The 21,265-nt window shown below is 40.6% G+C and overlaps 1 protein-coding gene across 8 annotated transcripts in view; it reads right to left on the bottom strand.

The window, feature by feature from the left end:
* LOC120554598 (interleukin-1 receptor accessory protein-like 1) overlaps window positions 1-21,265 on the bottom strand; it is a 276,632-nt gene that overhangs the window by 5,397 nt on the left and 249,970 nt on the right. For 5 of the 8 annotated variants that reach the window (XM_039793600.1, XM_039793604.1, XM_039793601.1 and 2 more), the window contains 4 exons: window positions 15,082-15,227; window positions 11,281-11,427; window positions 4,544-4,714; window positions 749-793 (listed from right to left, as the gene is read on the bottom strand). In XM_039793600.1, coding sequence (XP_039649534.1) covers window positions 749-793; window positions 4,544-4,714; window positions 11,281-11,427; window positions 15,082-15,227 — 509 coding nt within the window. The remainder of the gene's footprint in view (window positions 1-748; window positions 794-4,543; window positions 4,715-11,280; window positions 11,428-15,081; window positions 15,228-21,265) is intronic. The other 3 variants (XM_039793606.1, XM_039793603.1, XM_039793605.1) reach the window with 1 other exon arrangement.

Below are 21,265 nucleotides of genomic sequence, written 5' to 3'. Positions count from 1 at the left end.
TATTCTACGAAGCAAGACTGGCATTTATGTCTGTAAATTAAAAATGTTGTGGGCATAGGCTTGCTCTAAGGGGAATAACCGGTTTTGACAAGTAACCCACTGACTTGCAATGAGGTTGTAAATTACCAGCAGGGAAATCTTGACTTCCAACTTCCCCGTAGCAGATATTTCCTCAAATTGAATTGCTGGCACAACCAGTAACTAGGATTTCTTCCAGCAACAGCTACAACTCAGAGTTACAACTCTCCTCAGCCACCATACAACAGACTAAAAGATCATCAGAGTCTCCCCCCTTAAGTCCCAAGACTATCAAGACTGACTGTCTTTCTATAAGTTGTGCTTACACCTGAATTTCATTTTCAGTTTTGAGGCACCATGATTCCAGGTGGAAAGCAGTCAAAGTATTTGATGTCTGATTGGGGAGACCACGTGTAGCTATAAAGTTTAAAACATGTTAAATATATATTTCTGGGACTGTTTGTTTGATTAGTTTTGATGCACCACACACATCTATGCAGGCTTTATAAGTTGTAACTAATGGCTTTGTAAATGGTTAATAAATAATTAATGCTGTAATAATGCTATTACTGACCAGACAATTATGTTATTAATCACGTATGAAGCCTTTAGTTGCAACGTATAAACCCTTACAAATTAAAACTTATTATAAAGGGTCACCAAAATGATTTTACTGATTTGATGAGAGAATCTACATCAGTGAGCGCTCAAAATCTGGGAAAAAAAGTACCTCTAAGTAGTCTTGTGTCATCCTGGAAATGATCATTGGTGAAACCTAAACATAGATATTTACATTCAAAGTATTATCAAAAGATTTGCAGAAAAGCATTTAAAAAAAACAAAAAATAGTTCTGTCAATGTGGGGACATGGTTCTGGCATAAACTGTGTTTCTCCACTGGTGTTCCACTGGTAAAACAATAATTGTGCTAACCAGTTTATTCCAGTTTAATATGGGACATGTAGCATAAAAAAGCCGAGGAAAAGCATTTTATTTTGGTGGCAGGAGTTCAGCCAGGTTGTACCTTTGCTGCAATATATTAAAATAGTGAATACACTAGATATATAACAAATCTATTAGAATAGTGAGATGTTTAAAATGTCAAAAATAATCGGGTATACTGTGGAATATCAAGTTACTTATCAGCGGCTCAAGAGAAGTATTGTTGACACATGTTGAAACCCAAAATGGCCAAACTGTGTTTATCTACAGCCATGGATTATGCTTCATTATATCAACTGTTGAGATGCTAATACATTACCAATGAGAAAAAAAAAAACTTTAGATTCCTCTCAATCTTTCCATTTTATAACAGTCACGTCCATAAACGAAAGTGACATAATCACAGCAAGGGACTCGGTTTATAACCTTGGCACAATGCCACTGAAGAGGAACATGATTAGTAATGGCGGTATGTGGGGGAAGACAGGCAGATGCAAGTATTCAAATGGAGACTAATAACATAATGATATTATCAAACTCATCTGTGTGATGAGTTAATCAAAGATAAGCACGGGGCACGGTGAGACGCTCCATTAGGAATATACTGTGGCAAAACATGCATTAATATCCATGCATAAAGAGCTTTTTGATTGTACAGCTGACATCATTACAGAGCAGCATGCAGAGGTACAGTTTGTATGGAGCTGGATCAGGACATGGACTGTAATAATAGGGCTGGCTCTTTCCACCAATTATGCTTTATATGTAATTCCGGCTATGATGCCTCCCACAGGCTTTACATTGTGTAGATAATGCACTTTAAAGTGATGGTTCGGAGTAATTTCACCCTAGGGTCCTTTGCACCATGACCTCGAGCCAAACAACCCCCGAGAAGCTTTTTTCACCTGGGTCTAACATTGGGAGCGTTAGCGTAGAGTAGCGTTATCAGCTGAATAGCTTAGCGCAGGGGCTAATGGACCCACGTTTGTATCTCGTAAGTGACCCCACTAATAATGCCCGAAATGATACCAAACGTCTACACTAGTACAAATGGCATAAAGGTTATGCACTCATAAAACGATGGATTTTAAAGTTTTGTAAATAACACTTGCCTGCTGGCTTCTGCTCTCTGCTGTTGTTTTTGCTGCTGTAAGACGAGTGCTTAGGGCCGTCTACAAATTACAACACCGAAAAGAGATGCAACAAAAATATTTTTTAATTTAACTTTTTTTTTAAAGTAAGTGCTGTAGTATAACTAGCAGGAGACAAGTAATAATTGAGGTAAGTTTGGAGACATTACCTTATTTAATCATTAAATTAATAAATATTTTTGTTGTATCTCTTTTCGGTGTAGTAATTTGTAATGAGCGGCCCTAAGCACCTCTAACTGCAGGTAACGGCAGCAGCAGCAACAGAGAGCAGAAGAGAGCAGGCAAGTGTTCATAAACTTCTGGTGTACTTACAAACTTTCCAATCCATCGTTTTATGAGAGCATAACCTTATTTGTACTAGTGTTGAAGTTTGGTATCATTTCGGCATAATAATTGGAAAGGGTCATTTATGAGATATAAATGTTGGTCCATTAGCCCTGCGTCGCTAGCTATTCAGCTGATAACGGCTATTGTCCCAATGTTATACTAAGTAACCGAAGTGTTGTGACTCGAATATAAAGGATGGTGAAATACCTCAAACATCATATCACTAAATACTGGAGTACATAAAAAGTCCAGACCTTTTGTAGTAAGTACTTTTAACTCCTGTGGTGGGAGAAGTATTTAGAAAGCAATGAAAATTTCCCTCCAGTAAAAAGTACAGTTGGTTAAGTATTAACTGCATAAAAGGGCTCTTCCAAGTGTTGTTGTAGGTATTTTATTATTGGCTTACCATAACTGATGCATTAAATGCAGGTAGCTTTTTAATGTTGCATCTACTGGAGGTGGAGCACTTTTTACTTACTTTAATTACTTCTGGCTAGTTTAATCCACAACAATGCCAATACCATATTTTATAAGATGATGAAATGTTTTGTTTAATCAACCTGCAAGATAACTCAGTATAAGAAGTATAATGTACCATAAAAAGAAAATAAAGGACAAGTACATTGTAATTTTTCCTTGTGGGATTAATAAAGTATACATTACATTACATTAAAAAGAAAATAAAGGACAAGTACCTCCAAATGTATTTAAGTACAGTGTGTAAATGTACTTAGTTACTCCACTACTGGTAAACTCGTAAGCAAATTCAAAAGTTATTTTCAGTCAAGCATGATTTATCTATTAATCTATTCACATACGGTATACTTTAGATTAACTGAGCTGTTATAAAATGGTCTCTCCCTCAAAACTATCTGACTACTTTTGTCAGGAGATAATAATACTGTATATTAGTTACCAATGTTTTATTTCTTTGTGTCGGATTCATGAAACATTATGTGTAATCAGAGACTCTTCAACCCTGTTTCTTAATCTACGGCCTCCCTGCACAGCATGCCGACTACTGCAGGGAGGAAGCATTAAAAAGCCAAACTAAACTTCAGGGGTTCATCAGTGGCGCTGCTAAGAACACTGGGACACTTTGAAGACCCAACCAGATTATTATAAGATAAAGGTTCCTTAGATAGCCACAAGTCGAACCATTATTTGGAGATGTTTTTAGCAGCGGTTCCCAACCTTTTTTGTCAGAGGTTAAAAGTTTTCACGTACTCTCAATCACGGCACATGGTGTTTAGGTGTTACAGCTGACTTAATATGTGGATATACTGTATTTTTTTGTACATTTTTTAAGCTACACCACAATCTTTCCATTGTTCCCTGGCAACTGTGGAAGTACCAAAACATTTGGAAAAAAGTACTCGCAAACTGCTATCTTGTTCCCAGGCTTTACCCGAGAAAGACCATTTGTGGTCGAAACACTGTCAAGACCATGCAAATTAAAGAAGACCTGAGAAAAAGACAGCAGTGTGCAGGTACTTTTTTTTTTTTTTTAACACCTTTTTTGCCTATTGTTACCCAACCCCCATGAAAAATGTATGGCTGTGTGTGCCTCCTAACTGCAAAAGTTCCCCCCGAACATACAAGTAACTCTGGTTGGGAATCACTGCTTTTAGGACTGCAACACTTAAAAAGAGTGCAAACTTTTTCTTCCGTTTTTCTCATGCTAATGTGATGTCTGTGTTACCTTCATTGCAACTTTGTTTTCTTATATAAGCTGGAATATAATGTGTATTTACTGAATATCGTATTGCTAACAAGCAGCTTGTATTCAATTAACTACTGAAATTAAAGAAATAATGCCAAATGATGACACTCTTGTTTTTGCCAAAACAATTTAAACTGAAGAACCCCTAAATGTCACCTTTTATATACTGATCCACTTCAGTATAGCCAGTGGTTAGAAAAAGCTCATTTCATGATGATCAGATTAAAAACAATGACAGTTTTACAGGTCTAGTTACACCACAACACAAATGCATCACAGAGAACCACAAACAAGGCATATCACCACGGCACTGACAACACGAGCAACACCAAGCGACAAAACATTCGACACAACTTGACATCGCCGTGAGAGAGAGAGCTTACTTCCTGTGGGGATCAAGTCCCTGTCTGGAATGAAGAGTTTATACCCATAATGCTTCTCCAGAACGTCGGGGAGGATCTCCAGGGCAAAGCGCTCCTCCTCTCGGGTCTCCTGGCTCCACTGGTCTGGGTCCACTTTAGTGTAGGACAGGTAAGCGTCGTAGTCCTTGTTATCTGCAGGTAGAGGGGGGGGGGAGATGGACACTGAGATGGGTGACATGTCACAGCTCCTCAGGCACACCAGCAGGGTTTATTCACAGTCTTTAATGTCCTCAGATCTTTTAAACCAGACCCTTTAATTCAGTTTTAGAATCTCTGCTAAAGCAGGTGCAGAGAGAGAAAATAAATCTGTGGTCTCAGCAAACTAAATGAAATAAAGTCTGTTCCCTTGAATACATGCATCACTTCATGTATGCACATTAGGAAGCTCCCAAAACCACTTTGCTCCAATTAAAGGTGTATATCTTTTATGATTTGGACATAATGTTTCCTGCTTTGGTCAGCAAAGTTATGCGCTGCGATACCCCAGATGCTCGCAATCTATTTTCGTACTGGTGCACAGAGAGCTATTCATTCACTGGGAGATTTCATTGAGACAGGACGCCTCCATTACACTGACCTCTGGGCACTTCTGCCCATCTGAGTGCTTTTCATTACAGCTCCGTCCCCACTGACGAATAATGTTCGCTTGATAGCTACTTTGCCCACTGCAAGCAAAACCAATTATACTCTAGCCTGAGCTAAATGCCCAACATTGCCTGCTAGGATGACGCGCGGCGTGGCTCCATCACCCACATGAAAGCTATGATTGATGATGGATTTGAAAGGACAGGGCGAATAGACGGAAAGTGAAGAAGTAAGGGGAGACTTTAAGGTTTCTTCTCAAGCTGGAGCACTTCACTACAATGAGTTGTGTAAATAGAAAACATGAAAATGACATCCCAGAGCTTCTGACTACTACAGGAAGGAGATAACAGCCTCCAGGTCGTGCAGTAACAACTTAAAGCGGACTGAACAACCAAACAACTTCATCAATTAGGGTGATTTGGTCCTTGACTTGGAGACTCTTTTTTGACATTGCATGACCACTCTGCTATGACCAAAAGAATTTGGACATTGGCCACATACTGTATTTATGTACTTTTGATCCTGGGTTGTCATGGTTTCAACTAGGAAACTTAGTCCCAATCTTTATGCTACAGCTTACAATGAAATCTTAGACAACTACAACTTAGTGGCAACATTTAGAGAAGGTCCTTTTCTGCTTCTACATGCCAATGCCCCTGTGCACAAAGCCAGGTCCATACAGAATTCCCAGTTTGATGTGGAATACATTGACTGGCCTGCACAGAGACATCTATGGGATGAATTGGAACTCCAGTTGTGAACCAGACCTTACTAATACTCTAGTGGCTCAATAGGAGTAAATGTAGTGTCTTTTTTTTATTTGTCTGAGTTTGTTTTCATTGGAACAACTACCACAGAAATAGTCCCTGTGCATAAAACTATCCATCTGCAAGCCAAACACCACTTACTTTTGTAATTTTGGTGAACTTGCCCCTTCTGATTCTGATTTGCCAGTCGCGACTGTAGTTACTCAGCCACAGATCAGATCCGATACATGTCATATTTTGGGGTCATATTCATCAGAAAGAAATAAAAATATCAGATTCTATGTAGTTATTTATTCACTAAAACCCTCATGTCTTTGCCACAAAAGAAGGAAATCAGAATTGGGGCACACTGAGTTGTGATGTGAACACAGCCTTTGAGGTAATCTCATTGGAGACACAAGCAGGCTTTGGATCTATGAGTTCCTGTTGTCATTATGATTCTGGTTCCTTTGCTTTATAGCAGCCACCTGCAGTGTGAGTGCTTCGAGGTGACGGTTTAACCCGCCAAGACATCGGAGAAGAAGGGAGCTGAGGATGAGAGAGTCGGGTCAAGGAGAGTAAAAGAGCAGCTGGGGTTAAGAGGAGGGATTTTGGGATCATACCTCACTACAGTATCCCTTTTTTGGTAGCTTTTAACATCCTCTCTGTTTTACACGGTTGCCTCTCTCTGGACCACTGTCAATAAGATTCACTGACTTCCAAATGGGTAATCTTGATATTTGGCACTCTCACATAACATGGCACTACGTAATTAATCAAACAACATGCAATTCATTTTACAACATCAGGGAGGGACATGTAAAATGATTGTAATGTAACATCATATTCACTGAGTATAACTAACTCTGAGGCTTATATTCTACTTATCTGTGACATAAATCTCAGTTTTCCTCTAGTAGCATTTAAATGAAATCTGTGTAGGCAGATCAGGGGCTATTTCAGTGGAGCTGATTCACTCATCTGTAGTGAGAAAGAGAAAGAATTGAGAGGAAGAGGGTGAATCTCGGAGGCGGAATGACCCTGCTGTTGCACCTTGAGGAGTCACTCCTTACAGGAGACTGGTGAGTATCTGAGGGCGCAGCGCACCTCTGAAACCGCATCAAGCACTCCGTCCCACATATGCCGAGTGCGAAGGGACTGATGCTCACTGCACTCGGAGGGGCGGGGTAATATATGCATGTGCATATAGAGCCCACAGTTAGATCATGAACTCTTGAACTCACGGTGGAAAGCGCCAAGAGAATTCGAGGCGTAATCTCTGGGATATTTCTGGGCTCCATTACATTTAATTGAGAGTAGATTGGAACGTAGCACACACACTTAACTCTGAAGCTACAAAAGCATGTGAGGTTGGCTGCTAATGAGTAGCTGAGCACTTTTAAACATGTGAAAACTATTAATGCTCAGTATCTCCAAACTACACTGAACACAGATGGAGCCTCATAATTCTACGGCGTGCTGACACAACACTGACATTCGTATTTATGGCAGAGTGTTGACGAGTTACCACCTCCTTGAAAAGCTCACTCTGCTGTTGTCATCATGAAGCCTATTATTGATTCTACTGACACCCACACAATGTGACAACTGAGAGGTCTTTAACTAAATAGTGGCGCTGACAAATAGCTGACAGTCCGTCCCATTGTTACGTAAAGCTTACAATTTTACATCTGGCAGAAGAGGGAGGCAGGCGTTCAATTAGTTCTTCGAGTGGCCACAATGAAACACAAGCACTTTCTTGGTAGTGTGTGCAGATTTATGTTGGGGGGGGAAAAAAAGAGGCAAATAATGACAAATATGTGTTACATGCAGCTACTTCTCCTTGTCAGTGCAGTGGTTACCATGGAGATAGGATCTTGGTTAAGCATCTCCTGCCAAAGCTTAGCGACTGTGTTATCTCCACTCAACTGGCAACATTTCCAGTTTGGTTTCTATTGAACGCTTTACCTTTCGCTATTCACCTACAGTACACCGTCACTAGAACTCAGAGATGACTTGAGGTGCGTGCACGTTTGCGATGTGCGCTCGCCAGAGGTGGCAGGGGAGTGATCTAATCGACCGCGGCGTGGAGAAAAGTATCAGGGGTCTCCTGAGAGCTCTGGAGGCAGCGTGCTGTGTCTTATTGAACCTGATCCCCTTATAGAGGAGAACAAATTGAAAATCTGTTCCTCTCTCCAAGCACTCACTCGGGTGGCATAATTAAAGGAGACAATTGCTGTTTGGCGTTAAGTTCAAGGCCCGACATCTTTTCTTCCCTTTTTCAACACAACTGCCTGTGGGCCATCCATTATGGCAAAGCTCCGCTTTCCGCGGCCGAAAGCCCAACACAGCCAGAGGTAATGACTTTCATTGAAATGTCCTATGTAGCAGCCATCACAGTAAAGCAGAGCTGGGAGTGTATGAGAGGAGCAGAATACTTTATTTTACCTTTTAACGCTCATAACTCTCTCGCTGTCTCTCTTTCCACTACGTACAGTCCCTCAGCCTCTCCAAACTAATCTCATTCCCCTTGAATTCATTGCAGCACTGGTACTTGAGAGACTCATTACAGGGGAATCAAATTAAAACTTGCTCCTTGTCTCGGTTTGATGCATTCTCAAGCCAAGACTCATCCACAAGGCCCAATCAGAGGTCCCCCCCCCCAGAGTTAATGTTTTTGTCTGGCACAGGGATTGTGTTTTGATTTGTTTTATCGAAAGTGTTCAGCAAAATATATTATCCTTTCACCCTTGCACTTGCTCATGTGCGGTTTGCATTCAGACACATGGGAAACCATCAACAGTAGACACACATGAGTATCCCATCCCAACCCCATCTTAAAGGGGTGATAGAATGATTATATAGGGTATTTCACACTGTTCCTTAAGGTCTCTGAATAGGGTATGTAACATTGGTTGGGCTGAAAATGGCCCGGATGCTGTTCTATACGCCATAGCGCAACCCTGTGAAATAGCCCCAGAATGAAACGAGAGGTTTTTTCCCTCTTATGGTATGCTCATGAATATTTAGATGAGCTGCGCGCTGATTGGTTGGTTTACAATGAGCGAAGATGGAGACATTAGGTGTTGAACTGTATATGTTTGAGCATGAATCAGAGGAAGAATCTGATGTAGAGGAGCAACCAGTCCCCCGTAAATTGGATATGACTACTTCAGAGTGGTAAGTTTTGTCATTTAGCATTTACTTGCACCACGACCACGACCGGCAGCTCGCGGTGCTCTGTACCCAGCGCACAGTCACCTTTTCAGGGGTAACTAGACCATGTAATGGAAAATTTTATGATTATGAATTATGCTTACTTGAAACAAGAACACATGAACACTGTGTATTGAAAAGGTCACTAAGAGCGAACTGGAAACATTTTTTGTGTCATCTTATCATGCCAGCATCTGCACAGCAGACACAGCATGTACTGTGGTTTGACCTAGGGTCATGAAGACGGCATGTTCGGGCTGTAGGAGCAGGATGATGGCGAGACATTATCACACCTAGACAAAAAAAAAAAAAGACTGTTGCTAAAGTTTAAACCTATCAAGGACCATTTTGGGTGTTTCCTCTTTTGAGTGTTCTTGTTTCTGTGTATAAAGGATGCTAACATTCAGCATGTATTTTGAGAGCTCTTTCTCTGCACCCAGCAACAGTGCGGTGAAACCAGCTGTCCGCTCGCGAGCAATAATACCTATGACTCTTCCACATTGCACTCTGATGTTTTGTGAAAGTTGTGTTTCTGCCTGAAAGTAATGAAACGTTCAAAGACCGATTTTCCTCATCTTTTATTATTGAGGACATCTTTACTCATTCTGCTAAATAGAAACTTCCACCAACTACCGCTGACCTGACGGAGCTCCACGACTGGCAGCTCGTGGTGTTCTGTAACCAGAGTCACCTATGCTGGGGTAACTGAACCACCAACTACCGCTTACCTGGAGCACCACGACTGGCAGCTTGCGACGAAATGTGAAAAGTGTCACCATTTCCTGTACAGCCTGGAACACTGCATTTATGACCGTGGTTCATTTTCAATATCCTTGAAAAACTTTCTTCTTTGTAATTCCTGTGGAAGTATACAGAGCAGTGCACAGCTAAACTAGTGTCTGAGATCTACACTGGTCTGTATGTAAATTTTGGAGCGTGACAAAGGTACAGTCCAGAGCCAAATAAGGTACAGCCACCAAGTTGATGTCAACCATTAGCTTTGTTGGGATTTGCCCGTTTTCAGCGGCAGTTTCAAATTGTGAGATTTGCATAGGAAAGAGGTGTCAATGGGACTTTGAGGTTCTCTGTATGCCCATTTTACCCACCAAACTGTCGTTATTCAACTGTGACAAGGTAAACTCGGTTTTGCATTCTATCATCCCTTTAATGTTTTCTTTATACGTGTCGTTCAAGTTTGCCACCAACTTGTCTACTTTAGTAAGTAAAAGAAAACCTACATTTCCTTTATCAACAACTCAACATAATGTCACTGTCTTATGTTACTCAATTTAGCAGAGTACACAGATCAACAGCCAGAGCGACACTGGTGCTACTTTAATTTGTACCTGTAGCAAGACAATAATTAAAAACTGGTTGGTTGCTCAGTTGCAATAAGCAGAGCCAAGGCAATTGTAAACAGGAAAGTCTGTTTCCCTGTGTACAGTGGTCTTTTCAGTATTCCCTTACAACACTACTGCAGTGTGACAAAACAGAGTTCCACCTGATTTAAGGAGTAATAAACAGAGCTGCATGTTTTCTGCAAATGGCTGGTACTGACAGCATTGTGGATAGTAACTGTTCTGACAGTGATCTTCGAATTTGTAGGTTTTTTAAGAATGTTGTCGTTGGAGAAAAATCTCTACTAATGTACAGTATAATGGATTTCCCCATTCATTGCTGCTTGATTCAAAAGGCGCTGACACCAATATGTGCAAATTTGCAGCTGTCTGGGAGACAGTTCAGCGAATATTTTGCATACATTTTTTGATTTAGCTCAGTGAGTTAAAAAAGGTTCACTGAAATTGACGACATATTTTCTCAGTTAGGAATGATGGGAGTATCTTTTCTGTATCATTTAGACTGATAAAACAGGTGCGTATTAACATAACAATAGTGCTACATGCAGCTTTAAGATATGAAAAATAGCCCAGGTGTTTTCTGAGTAAATATAAATTTGTACAGAGCAGCACTGATACTGCTCAGGTTAGAGATTTGATTGCTTCTAAGGAAAGAAAGGATGCTTTCACAGCAGAGGAAGGTGCTTTCGAAATCATCCACTAAACAGAAACTGCACACTGCTATCACAGATTATGGAGGATGATTATATAACAGTGTAAAATAAATTATGTCTTGCACCTTATCTCGTCTTACCTCCATCTATATCCTCACTGCCGAAGTGGTTCCTGTAGAAGAGCATGAGCTCAATCCTGTAGCACTTGTACAGCGTCACCAGACAGATCAGCAGCATCAGGATGGCTCCCAGACCTCCGGCCAGCTCCACCGTGTACATCAGCTCTGCTAATATGGCAAACACAGTGAGAGGGAGAGAGACTTTTTAATAACCTTTAAGTAAAACTAAGAAAACAAGCACCCTGGCATAGTTAACGTAGTGCCACACACATAAAGCATTCAGTATAAAATCAGTCAAATTTCTGACCAGGGAATCAATTCCCTTAGTTCTCTTGAAAGTGTCCGGTATTGTCACAATGCTGTTCTTTTATACCAGCATGGACAGAGATGTCTTCAGCCATCGATTATCCATCTATACTGCAAAATGTCCGTTTTTTTTTTCCTATTATGTTTTTATGTTTTGGATTTGAAAAAGCAAGCGTACAAAATTTGCTTTAAAATCATTACATTTATAGGCACTTTAGTTGGTTGAATAGTGTGACAGATAATCTTTGTCACATTTAACATTTAATTACTAGTTATGGGTTACTGCCGACATTTCATGCTGGGAGACTATATTTATTTTCTTAGATTCTACAAAATGTCAGAAAGTTGCACAGTAAGACATCACGATCTTCCCCTACATCTTATTTCTCTGCTTTTATGTATGTTAAATTTGGCCTGCATCCACAGGGTTTGAATACCAGATTACACTTTGAAGATAATCCAGCGGAAACATCAATACATGTGAAATAATGCATGATAGAGTCATGACGGATGAAAAAAGTTGCACGAGCTATTGAGAAAAGATTCTATGATTCTACTAGTGTAGAAAAAGCATCTCCTGTGGCTGTATTCTGTGTTTCTTGCTTTTCCTCTCCATCCTTTCATGTTGCTTATATTTTTGTTAGGGCTGGGTTGTATCCACATGAAACATAACTCTAACCGGAATGAAAGTACAACTTCCATACCTGTCACTTAATGCCTCGTGGCTTGATTGGATAATAAAAAAATCACATTGAAGCAACGGGTGCCACAATAGCATATGACAGATCAGACCGCCACACTTATGAAGATACATGTGTGTACGGCTGCAGAGAGGTGCAAGGCGGGGGAAAGTGCCTGGCTGTTAGCTGAAACGCCTGTTTGTCGACAGATCGAAAGCGGTCTGCTCTCCCCGCCATCTGTCATCACTACAGTCTGACATGAACTCATGAAAAGCATCAGTGAAAGCTAAATTCAAACTGCAGGACTTCACTGTTGATATTTCAGTCTTATACACACATTATTCTAAATTGTGTTACTTGTAGTTTTTCAAGAAGGACAGGGGCAAAATATTCAGCAAGACTAGTAGTGTTATTCAGGAGGATGAAAGGTGATATTTCACACTACAGGACAATGGACTCCATTAAGCTCCTTGGTCCAGTAACTCGCCTTGAAAACCAAGTCGTTTGCTTTGTCTTCTCATGATTTTATCTCTTTTTCAAGGCTTTCTTTTTCCTTTTTTTACTGTGTTTTCTGTCGGATGTCACTCCATCTTTTGCAGTTCAACATTTCCTCTTGGCTACGCCTCACAAAAGCTGGGTGGTCAGCCTTCATTGGCTGACTAATGGATAACAGTAAAAGGATGGAATTGCTGCAATGCTGCACACACACATAAACATGGATGGAGAGGACTCGCGATGCACGTTTAACCTCGTTAGAGTGCGCGATGCCCACTCCACTGCAGCGGCCATCATGCTGACAGCTGCCATGATGAAGGATGATGTTCGGGAGAGCTAACGAGTGTGGCCCGCGCCGCTTCATCACGCCTGTCTGGCCGATGACCTTCAGCCAAACTTACGGACAGAAATACGCAAACAAAAGAGCAAACAAACTCGGGGCAGAATGAACACAGGTTTTCCCGTCGAGTCTTTGACTTCCTCATCGTGTCTCAGTTTCTCAGCCTGGGAATCATGCTGAAGTAGTTTACTTTTCTTGGGAGGGGTGTTGTGGCTAACAAGCACTGTGAGAAGATGGATCCAAGCAACTCCACTTCTCGCTCACTTCATCTCCACTATCCTCTCCACCTCAGCTTTGCCCTCTCGCCTCATTGAACACTGCTTCTCTCCACAGATATCTGGACAGTGTAACGAGCCAGGTGCTCCTCAAGCAGCAGAGATTACAATGGAAAAGGCCAATTCTTCTCTGCATAGCATCCACTGTAGCAGTAGTAGCTGTTGCTGCAGTGGGACGGATTGAGACAAATTAGCTCCTGATGACTTGAAGAATGGATTTGATGGAGCCACATGGCATCAGGCGATTCATCACCCCTTTTTCTCCCTCTGTTACTGCATCTCTCTCTCTGTTGTCTAGGGAGAGAGATGAAAAGTGAGATGAGGAAAAGGCAGAGTGGGGGTTGAATTGTAAAATAAAACAGAGGAGAGCAGCTATGAGAATGGTGAAAGCTGAGTCTGCTGCTTCTCATGTTCACAAATCAAGAATCTCGATGTTAGTAATCATAAAAAGTAGAGGCAGCTGTCTACTAGTTTACGTTGCTGCTTCAGTTGTGAGATAAAAAATGTATCTGAGGACATGTAGCAACTGAAAGAAAAGTTGGCCAGGAGGGCTTCTCAACTTAAAAGTACTCGTACAAAAATACAGGACACAAAAAAGGACATCTCCATGCTAACTTTACATACAAGTGAAGACATATTCCGCTTGATGCTACAGTGCTAAGACGACCAAATTCATTTGGAGTGTTGTGTAGTTTTCACAAGCGAGGACAACTTTGACGCATTTTGAAAGGCAGCGTAAACTGACTGGGCCTTACCCTGCACCACATCATGGATGCAGCAAATAATAAACATTGGAACCGGTCGATTTCTCGTAGACCCGCAATCCTGCGAGGACCAGGCTAATCTTCTCCGGTTTATTCTGAGATTTGACTGTGCAGCATAAACCCCTTTAATATAGCAAATGGAGGGGAACTGGGCTGCCATCAAAGCTGGATCCAAAGCTGAGAGCTTAAAAGAGAGGAGAAATATGTAAATGTATTCAACACTGACAACTTTAAGGCTGTAGACCCCCCCCCCCCCAGCCTCTCAAAAAAAACATCTCACTTATATAACCCAGCTGGAAATTGTGCATCTCTATTTGAAATCATCACAGAATCATCTTTCAAACTGTCTTCCTCAGTGAGGCGAAATCAGAGAAAAAACTCAAAAATGTTTGCTTGAATATAAAAAGAAAACAGGGAGTGAGTGTGTGTGTGTGTGTGTGTGTGTGTGTGTGTGTGTGTGTGTGTGTGTGTGTGTGTGTGTGTGTGTGTGTGTGTGTGTGTGTGTGTGTGTGTGTGTGTGTGTGTGTGTGTGTGTGACGGGGGAGGTCATTGCCAGACAGTCAAACAGCTTGTCTGGCATCATAACACCGAAGGCTGCCTCTCCCCAAAAGCGATTTTTCTTTCTCTTCAAACTAATGCTTCCTCAGGCTGAAGTGGATGAATAAGCTTTTCTGCACTTTATACAATACTGTCCCATTTCTCTACCTCCCTGAGGCGAGAAACAACTGGTCAATTCCCAGAATCCCACTAGTTGTTCTTCTTTGTACTCAGTAAATTGCTGTGAGAGATTCAATCTATTGTCAGAGTGAAGGCCTGTGCTATTAAATGGTATTTTTCACCTCCAAAGCTGTAACATGCCATTATTAAATCTCAAGGCTTCTATATCCATCTCCTAGATTCGTGGTAAAATACTGTACATGCTATAAAATAACTGGATGAATCTTTGTGCTTGCTTGCCTCACCTTTCTTGGTGAGCTGGATGTTGGCCTGTCGCCTCCCGTTGCCGTTCTCCACGTAGCAAGAGTAGTTGCCCAGGTCGCTCTCCTCCAGAGAGTCTATGGTCAGAGAGATGGAAATCTCTTGCTCCCCCAGGTGCTCCCGGATTGTCCTGCAGCGGGGCGGCAGAGAGCACAGAAAAAGGGATGCATGGACGCTGGTGGCATATGAAACATTGCATTGGGTTTGTAGTAAGAACAGGAGAGGGGTGGGGCCTGGCTAAAATGTTTTTGCAAAATCCTCACTGCAGACCTTACCTGAATGTGACCAGATTAATTTAATGTTTCTCATAAAAAATTATTTACATTTCATACAGCTAAATGTAGAGTTTGTCTATAATGAATGCAGGTCGGAAAACCAAAACAATGAGCTAAAAGAGACCAAAATGCTCGAAAAAATATAAAGCAGAGCAGCTCTTAGAGACAGTGTGCAAACTGGATACAAACTGTGCAAACTGGAATCAATCACAAGTCATGAGATTGTTAATGTTTGCTCTAGCTTTGGTAATTTAACCTGAGAGACCAAAATAATTTGCCTATATTTCCCCTTTATTCACTTTAAGAAATACATGCAATTAGATATTGTAGACTTTAGGAGCAAACCTACATACTCTTGATTTGGACCCAGACTGACCAGACAACACTTAAGGATTCAGTGTTTGAACAAAGCCAAGTGTTGAACATTAAGTTTTTGAAGGTGGACAGCGAACATCAATTAATCAGGAAGGGCTGACTGATGTATCACTGTTTCTCTGATGGTTGGTAAAACAAAACCGACATACAAGCGGTTTGGTCAATTTTGAACACCAACACAACTTCAAACATTTGCCCAGTCCAGCCGCCTCATTACTGACGGTGAGGTGTACATCAAAGTAGCCTCTGTAGTGATAGTCTTCATTTTAAGAAGTCAGATTTGGGTGAGAAAAAAACAGACACAGAACATCAGAAAACATGCAGAGCTGAGGTTATACTTTTAATTTTGTAGTTCCAATGTTTGCAGGTATACTCTGTAATTACAGATTAAAAATAACAATACCAGGTAAAATTTTCTGAATCTGTACCCCAAAAATAGAAATAATATAACAATATGGAAAACAATAACTCCAGACTGCAGGCAGTCAAAAAAGTAGAGGAAGTAGAAGTAGAAAGTGTTGACTGTTTAATAAAATATGGATTTTTCTGACAAAAAAAGTTTGCCCCAAGGAAATTTGAGTTGTGTCTACAGTATGCATCCTAAAATCCATAAATCATGACCTTGGAATTATAAGCTTCCATCTGGGTGGAGTGCAATTTTGAGACATTGTCACAGAGCTGACATTTTCTGGGTAAAACAACTGTGCACTTTATACCTTTACACTCATCTTACCCATACATATGCAGATATCAGACATAGTTTAATACCAAGCTCTATAATCTGCTGACATTTGTGGCAGCTTTTACTTTTCAGAGGGAACTTTTTAGTTCATCAATAAAACAAACGTACATAACAAAGGTAGGAGACAGTCCGTGACTGACAAGAAGCCAGCATCATATGAGTCATGACAGATTTCAGCCATAAATAATACTGCTTTGTAGACTCGCTGAGGTTCTTGATGTCTACTAGTTGTGACATGTTGGTACGGGGACAATAGTGTGACTGTCATGATGCACTACAACGCTGACCTATCACAAATCATTTTGCCACGAGGGTTAGTGAGAGGAAAAAAAAAAAAAGCTCTTTTGATGTTTTTGTTGCATGGAATTCAGCCATTTTCTTATAAATGCATACACTTCAATAACAACAACGCATGCAAAAGACGACTGCCACTGCTTTGACTATTTGATCACAGAGAGTGTACTGAAAGGACACTATGACACTATGCCTATTTTTCTTCACTGGAAACTAGAAACTTACAGGGTGTAAGTAAATAAATACAGATTTTTGCAGGCTCCTCTTCATTATCAGTTTATTCCTTCATTTAAATTAGCAGGAACAACAGCAGCCAGCTGTCACTAACTGGCTTCAATACAACGCTTACAAACAATCAGGAGATGGCACTTCAAAATGTCAAGATATCCCTTTAACACTTTTAAACAAACTAAGCACTTTAACAAAACTCTTCTTTACAAGAGCTGGGCTGCTATTGAATAATCTGTGGTCAAAGCTGAAGCCCTTTCAGCTGAGAAGAACAGCTGTGCTTTGACCTAAATGCTAACATCAGCATGCTAATATGCTCTTAGTGACAATGCTAACATGCTGATGTTTAGCAGCTATAATGTTCACCACCTTCACCTCAGCTACTTAGCACTAAACATAAAGTAAAGTACAGCTGAGGCTGATGGGAGCTGTGTTGGTTAAGTTACTTGAATAACCAAATATAATCTATTAATTATTAGTCATTGAAAAAATAACTCATGAAGAGATTACATATATTGATTCCTGAAAGCTAATTTTAGACCTTCTTGAATTTTTACATCGCCAATAATGTGTTTGTCATGCATCTTTACAGTATGGCCAACTTAAGCTAAAGTGTGGCTAAGCTTCTTGAAAGAAAATAAAGTGATAAAGGTGGTAAAATCATTTATTGTTTTGGAAGGAATATCTTCTAACATGATGAAGCATTTGCAATGTAAACGGAATATGTTCCCAGTCACAATGCCCTAGAATCAGCTAGAAAGTCCAACAAAAACAACTGTAAAACAAACTTGTAGGGCCACATGGCAAAAAAGACCCAGTCCTAGTCATGAAGCCTGGTTAAAGCATTTGTAACAAACTCTCATGACAAGAGGCGAACAACAGGAACACACTGATGGTTAAAAGAGCTGAATGTCTCCTGCTGGGTTGCTGTTCATGTAGGAATGATATATGAGCAGATAATCTTTATAAGGTTACAACAATTGCAGCAATTTCAAAGCCCTGTTTAATGATGTATGGGGCTAAAAAGGTAAAAGTGCTACTTAGGCATTCGTCTGCCGCGGGGGCATCTGAATATGAATTCTTTCTGATCAACGAACGGACTAAATACAGCAGATATTGAAGTGCGGTGGAGATAAAGACAAACTCCAATACAAACACTGCTGTCATGGCAATATCGCACATTAGCTTTACATAGTGCTGCTAATAACTGGAATCCCACATAGAAAATATCCCACTCACAGTGAAATTTCTTTTATTGACTGTGCACAATGAAGAACCATTAGAGGTAATTATTTTGTAGCTATATAGACTAGCTGCTTCATAAAAAACGAATTATGAAGTAGGACTTTTAAAGATTCTGCAGCAAAGCAGGAACGCTACTTCCTGGGTTAAGGCTGGTGGGAATGTGCATGTGAGAGGGAAATTAATTTAGCCTTTTCTCTTAATTCCTGTGAGCTTTTCTAGCACTCATCCTTCTCCATTGTGCGGCCAGTCAGGCAGAGACATGGGGCTACACAAGGTTGGGATATAGATCCATGCTGATGGTTTTTTAAAGAGGTGGCAACCATGTGTGACTCAACATAGACTGAGCTAAAACACTGTAGGAGTTGGCAAACAAAAATACTCTATCATAATAAGAGCTGGAGAAAGTGTGTGTTCCTGGAAAAGAGGAAATATGAAGCATCATATGAAGCATCATCTCGTACATGTCTTGTACTTGAACACAGTACAGGGTCATCTTAAAAATTATCTCAGAGTTTGGCTTTGTGACGTTTCATATGGTACAACCAACACGTCCTCATACCTAAACGACAGAATAGGTCATTTGCCAATGACTCCCAAAACGACATATATGACTGCTTGGAGAGTACCGGCTTTAGGCGCACATTGTTAAAGGGTATGCAGTTTTAAACACGTGGATAATGTTGTGAATGAAACTAAAATTCTTGGTTAGGTTTAGGAAGATCATGGTTTGGGTTCAAACAAGTATGTTTGTAAGTTAAGTATGTTATGTACGTTACATAAGTAAACTTACGTAAAATGTACATAAGTCAAAATATGTCAATGTTGACTTTCACACAGGACACAAACAGCGGCCTCCTGGGTGAAAGTCCTGTGTTTGTTTGACCCATCCATCCACCCCATTCTCATACCTACGCAGACTTTCTCACTCTTTATACTATGTTGACTGACTTCCTCTTTTGCTAGAGGTCACTGCCTAACAATAAACGTAAATATGGGTTGTAATAGGACGCTCGCATAGACCTGGGGAGGACGGTCTTGGTAAAACTATCAAACATCCAAGATCAATGTCACTGTTAATCCTTTGGTGTAAAAGCTGTTGTTTCTAATTTGTTTACATGTCAGAAAATCAAACCAGCGGTTCAGCTCAAAATTGTGCAGCAGGTGTGAATGCATTCTGTGCCATGGCTGAGGGGCAGAATATTACAGCATCATTAATAATTTCAAACAAGAACAAACATCTCACATTAGCCTTTTATTCGTCTTTCAACGTGCTACAGCAGCATCATATAGGATGCTATCATCGTCTCTATATCATCAAGTACAATTTCTCCACGCAGCGTCAATGTGACACCTGAACTTTTGAGCTGTACCATGTTGTCATGCTTTGCTTTATTTCTTAATGCCTCACTGGCTGCTGCTTTATGAAAAACCTTTTCCCACTGTCTGCATCTTACCTGACTACGCCCCAAAGGTAGAACTGATTGATTTAATCAGATCAGAGCAGATGCTTTAAAAAAAAAAAAAAAAAGAGACTTGAAATGTAAAACTGTATACAATGACAGATCACCCAATAGGCATCAGCTTGGAGTTAGCAAGCTTGTGCCATGCAGTTGCATTAGTGAGTGGTACAAGTGTTCCAGTTGTCAAACTATCTGGCCAAATGAATATTGCGTTCTGGTGGAGATGATCCACTAGAAGCTATGTACCCTAAGGGGACTTATTAGGTATGGTGGACTTGGACCCCAGAAAACATTGAAGGGAATACTGTATATCCTTGGATCAAGCCTGGAAATGCATGAACAAGCCCTAGATGAGCTAGGGTGTCTGGACTGTTGTGCTTACCCTGGTGTTCTGTGACCGTGACCCACAGGAAAATGGATAAAGCTTAGCTTAACATAAAGACTTGAAACTGGGAGAAACAGCTAGCCTCATCAAGAAAGGGAATAAGCATATTTCGTAAAATGTCTAACGATTTCCTTTAAAGCTGATAAATGTCACTGGCATTGTCACTTTAAACTAACTTCTAACAAAAATAGGAAAAATCATTGGTGAAATACAGACTTCCTTCACTCCTGCAAAGAGCGTCTCTAGGAAACCACAAATTCACAAATGTAAAAAAACCTCAATAGGTTTATATGATTGTCTGCCTGGCATCAATGTCAGACAGTAAAATGCTAAGACATACAAGGTTTGCAGCACTTATAGGCAGTGAAAGCATTGCTGGACCCTGTAAGTACCCTAATTTCCCATTTATATATCTGTAAAAGTATTAGAGTTAGAAAATGAAATTTTACATTTGAAGTGGTGCCCAAAAGGGTGCTGCATGCCCATTCACCAGGGACTGAAACTTCCTCTTGTTTAAACAACAGCAGTGCTGCCTTAATGTCTGTATTCCATACTGTCTTCACCTCTGAGATCCATTGAAGTCTTGTTCTGCAGCCACAATTTTTTTTTATATCAACCGGGAATCTCAGTGGTGAAACATTGTGCCAAAAACTCCATTTCATGTATTACAGGCAGCTAAGGGAATACACCTCCTGTGTGATTAATTTCCATTTCAAAGGTAAAAGCTAATGGAATGATGTCAGGGAGTGGGTTTGAAGTGGTGCACATTCAAAATGGGAACAAAAAACTGAATAAATAAAAACACATAGGGAGACAGCATCACGCGGTGGCACACAACAATATGCACTCTCTCTCTCTCTCTCTCTCTCTCTCATTTAAAGTAGCTCAGGGTCACAGTTTTGATCTCTTGGCTTGTTACCTTATTTGACTACCATATGAAAGCAGGGTTTTTAACCGCATGTGACACACTTCTCAGTATCCTTCCTTCTCATCTTTATTGTACTACCTACCCAATGCCCCCACATGCCGCCCCCTCTCTATGTGTTGTAGGCTCTAATTGGCCTGGTGTCCTTCATAACAGAGAGTGGTGCTGAGAGCTGGACTGAATGTGCTAGAAGGCTGATATAGACATCTCGAAATGCCAGGTCACTGACCAGGCCGCTA

The sequence above is a fragment of the Perca fluviatilis genome, chromosome 24 (genome assembly GCF_010015445.1).
Source record: "Perca fluviatilis chromosome 24, GENO_Pfluv_1.0, whole genome shotgun sequence".
In the NCBI taxonomy this organism is placed as follows: domain Eukaryota; kingdom Metazoa; phylum Chordata; class Actinopteri; order Perciformes; family Percidae; genus Perca; species Perca fluviatilis.
The sequence above is the reverse complement of the archived record's forward strand: the minus strand, read 5'-3'. Positions and strand labels throughout refer to the sequence as shown.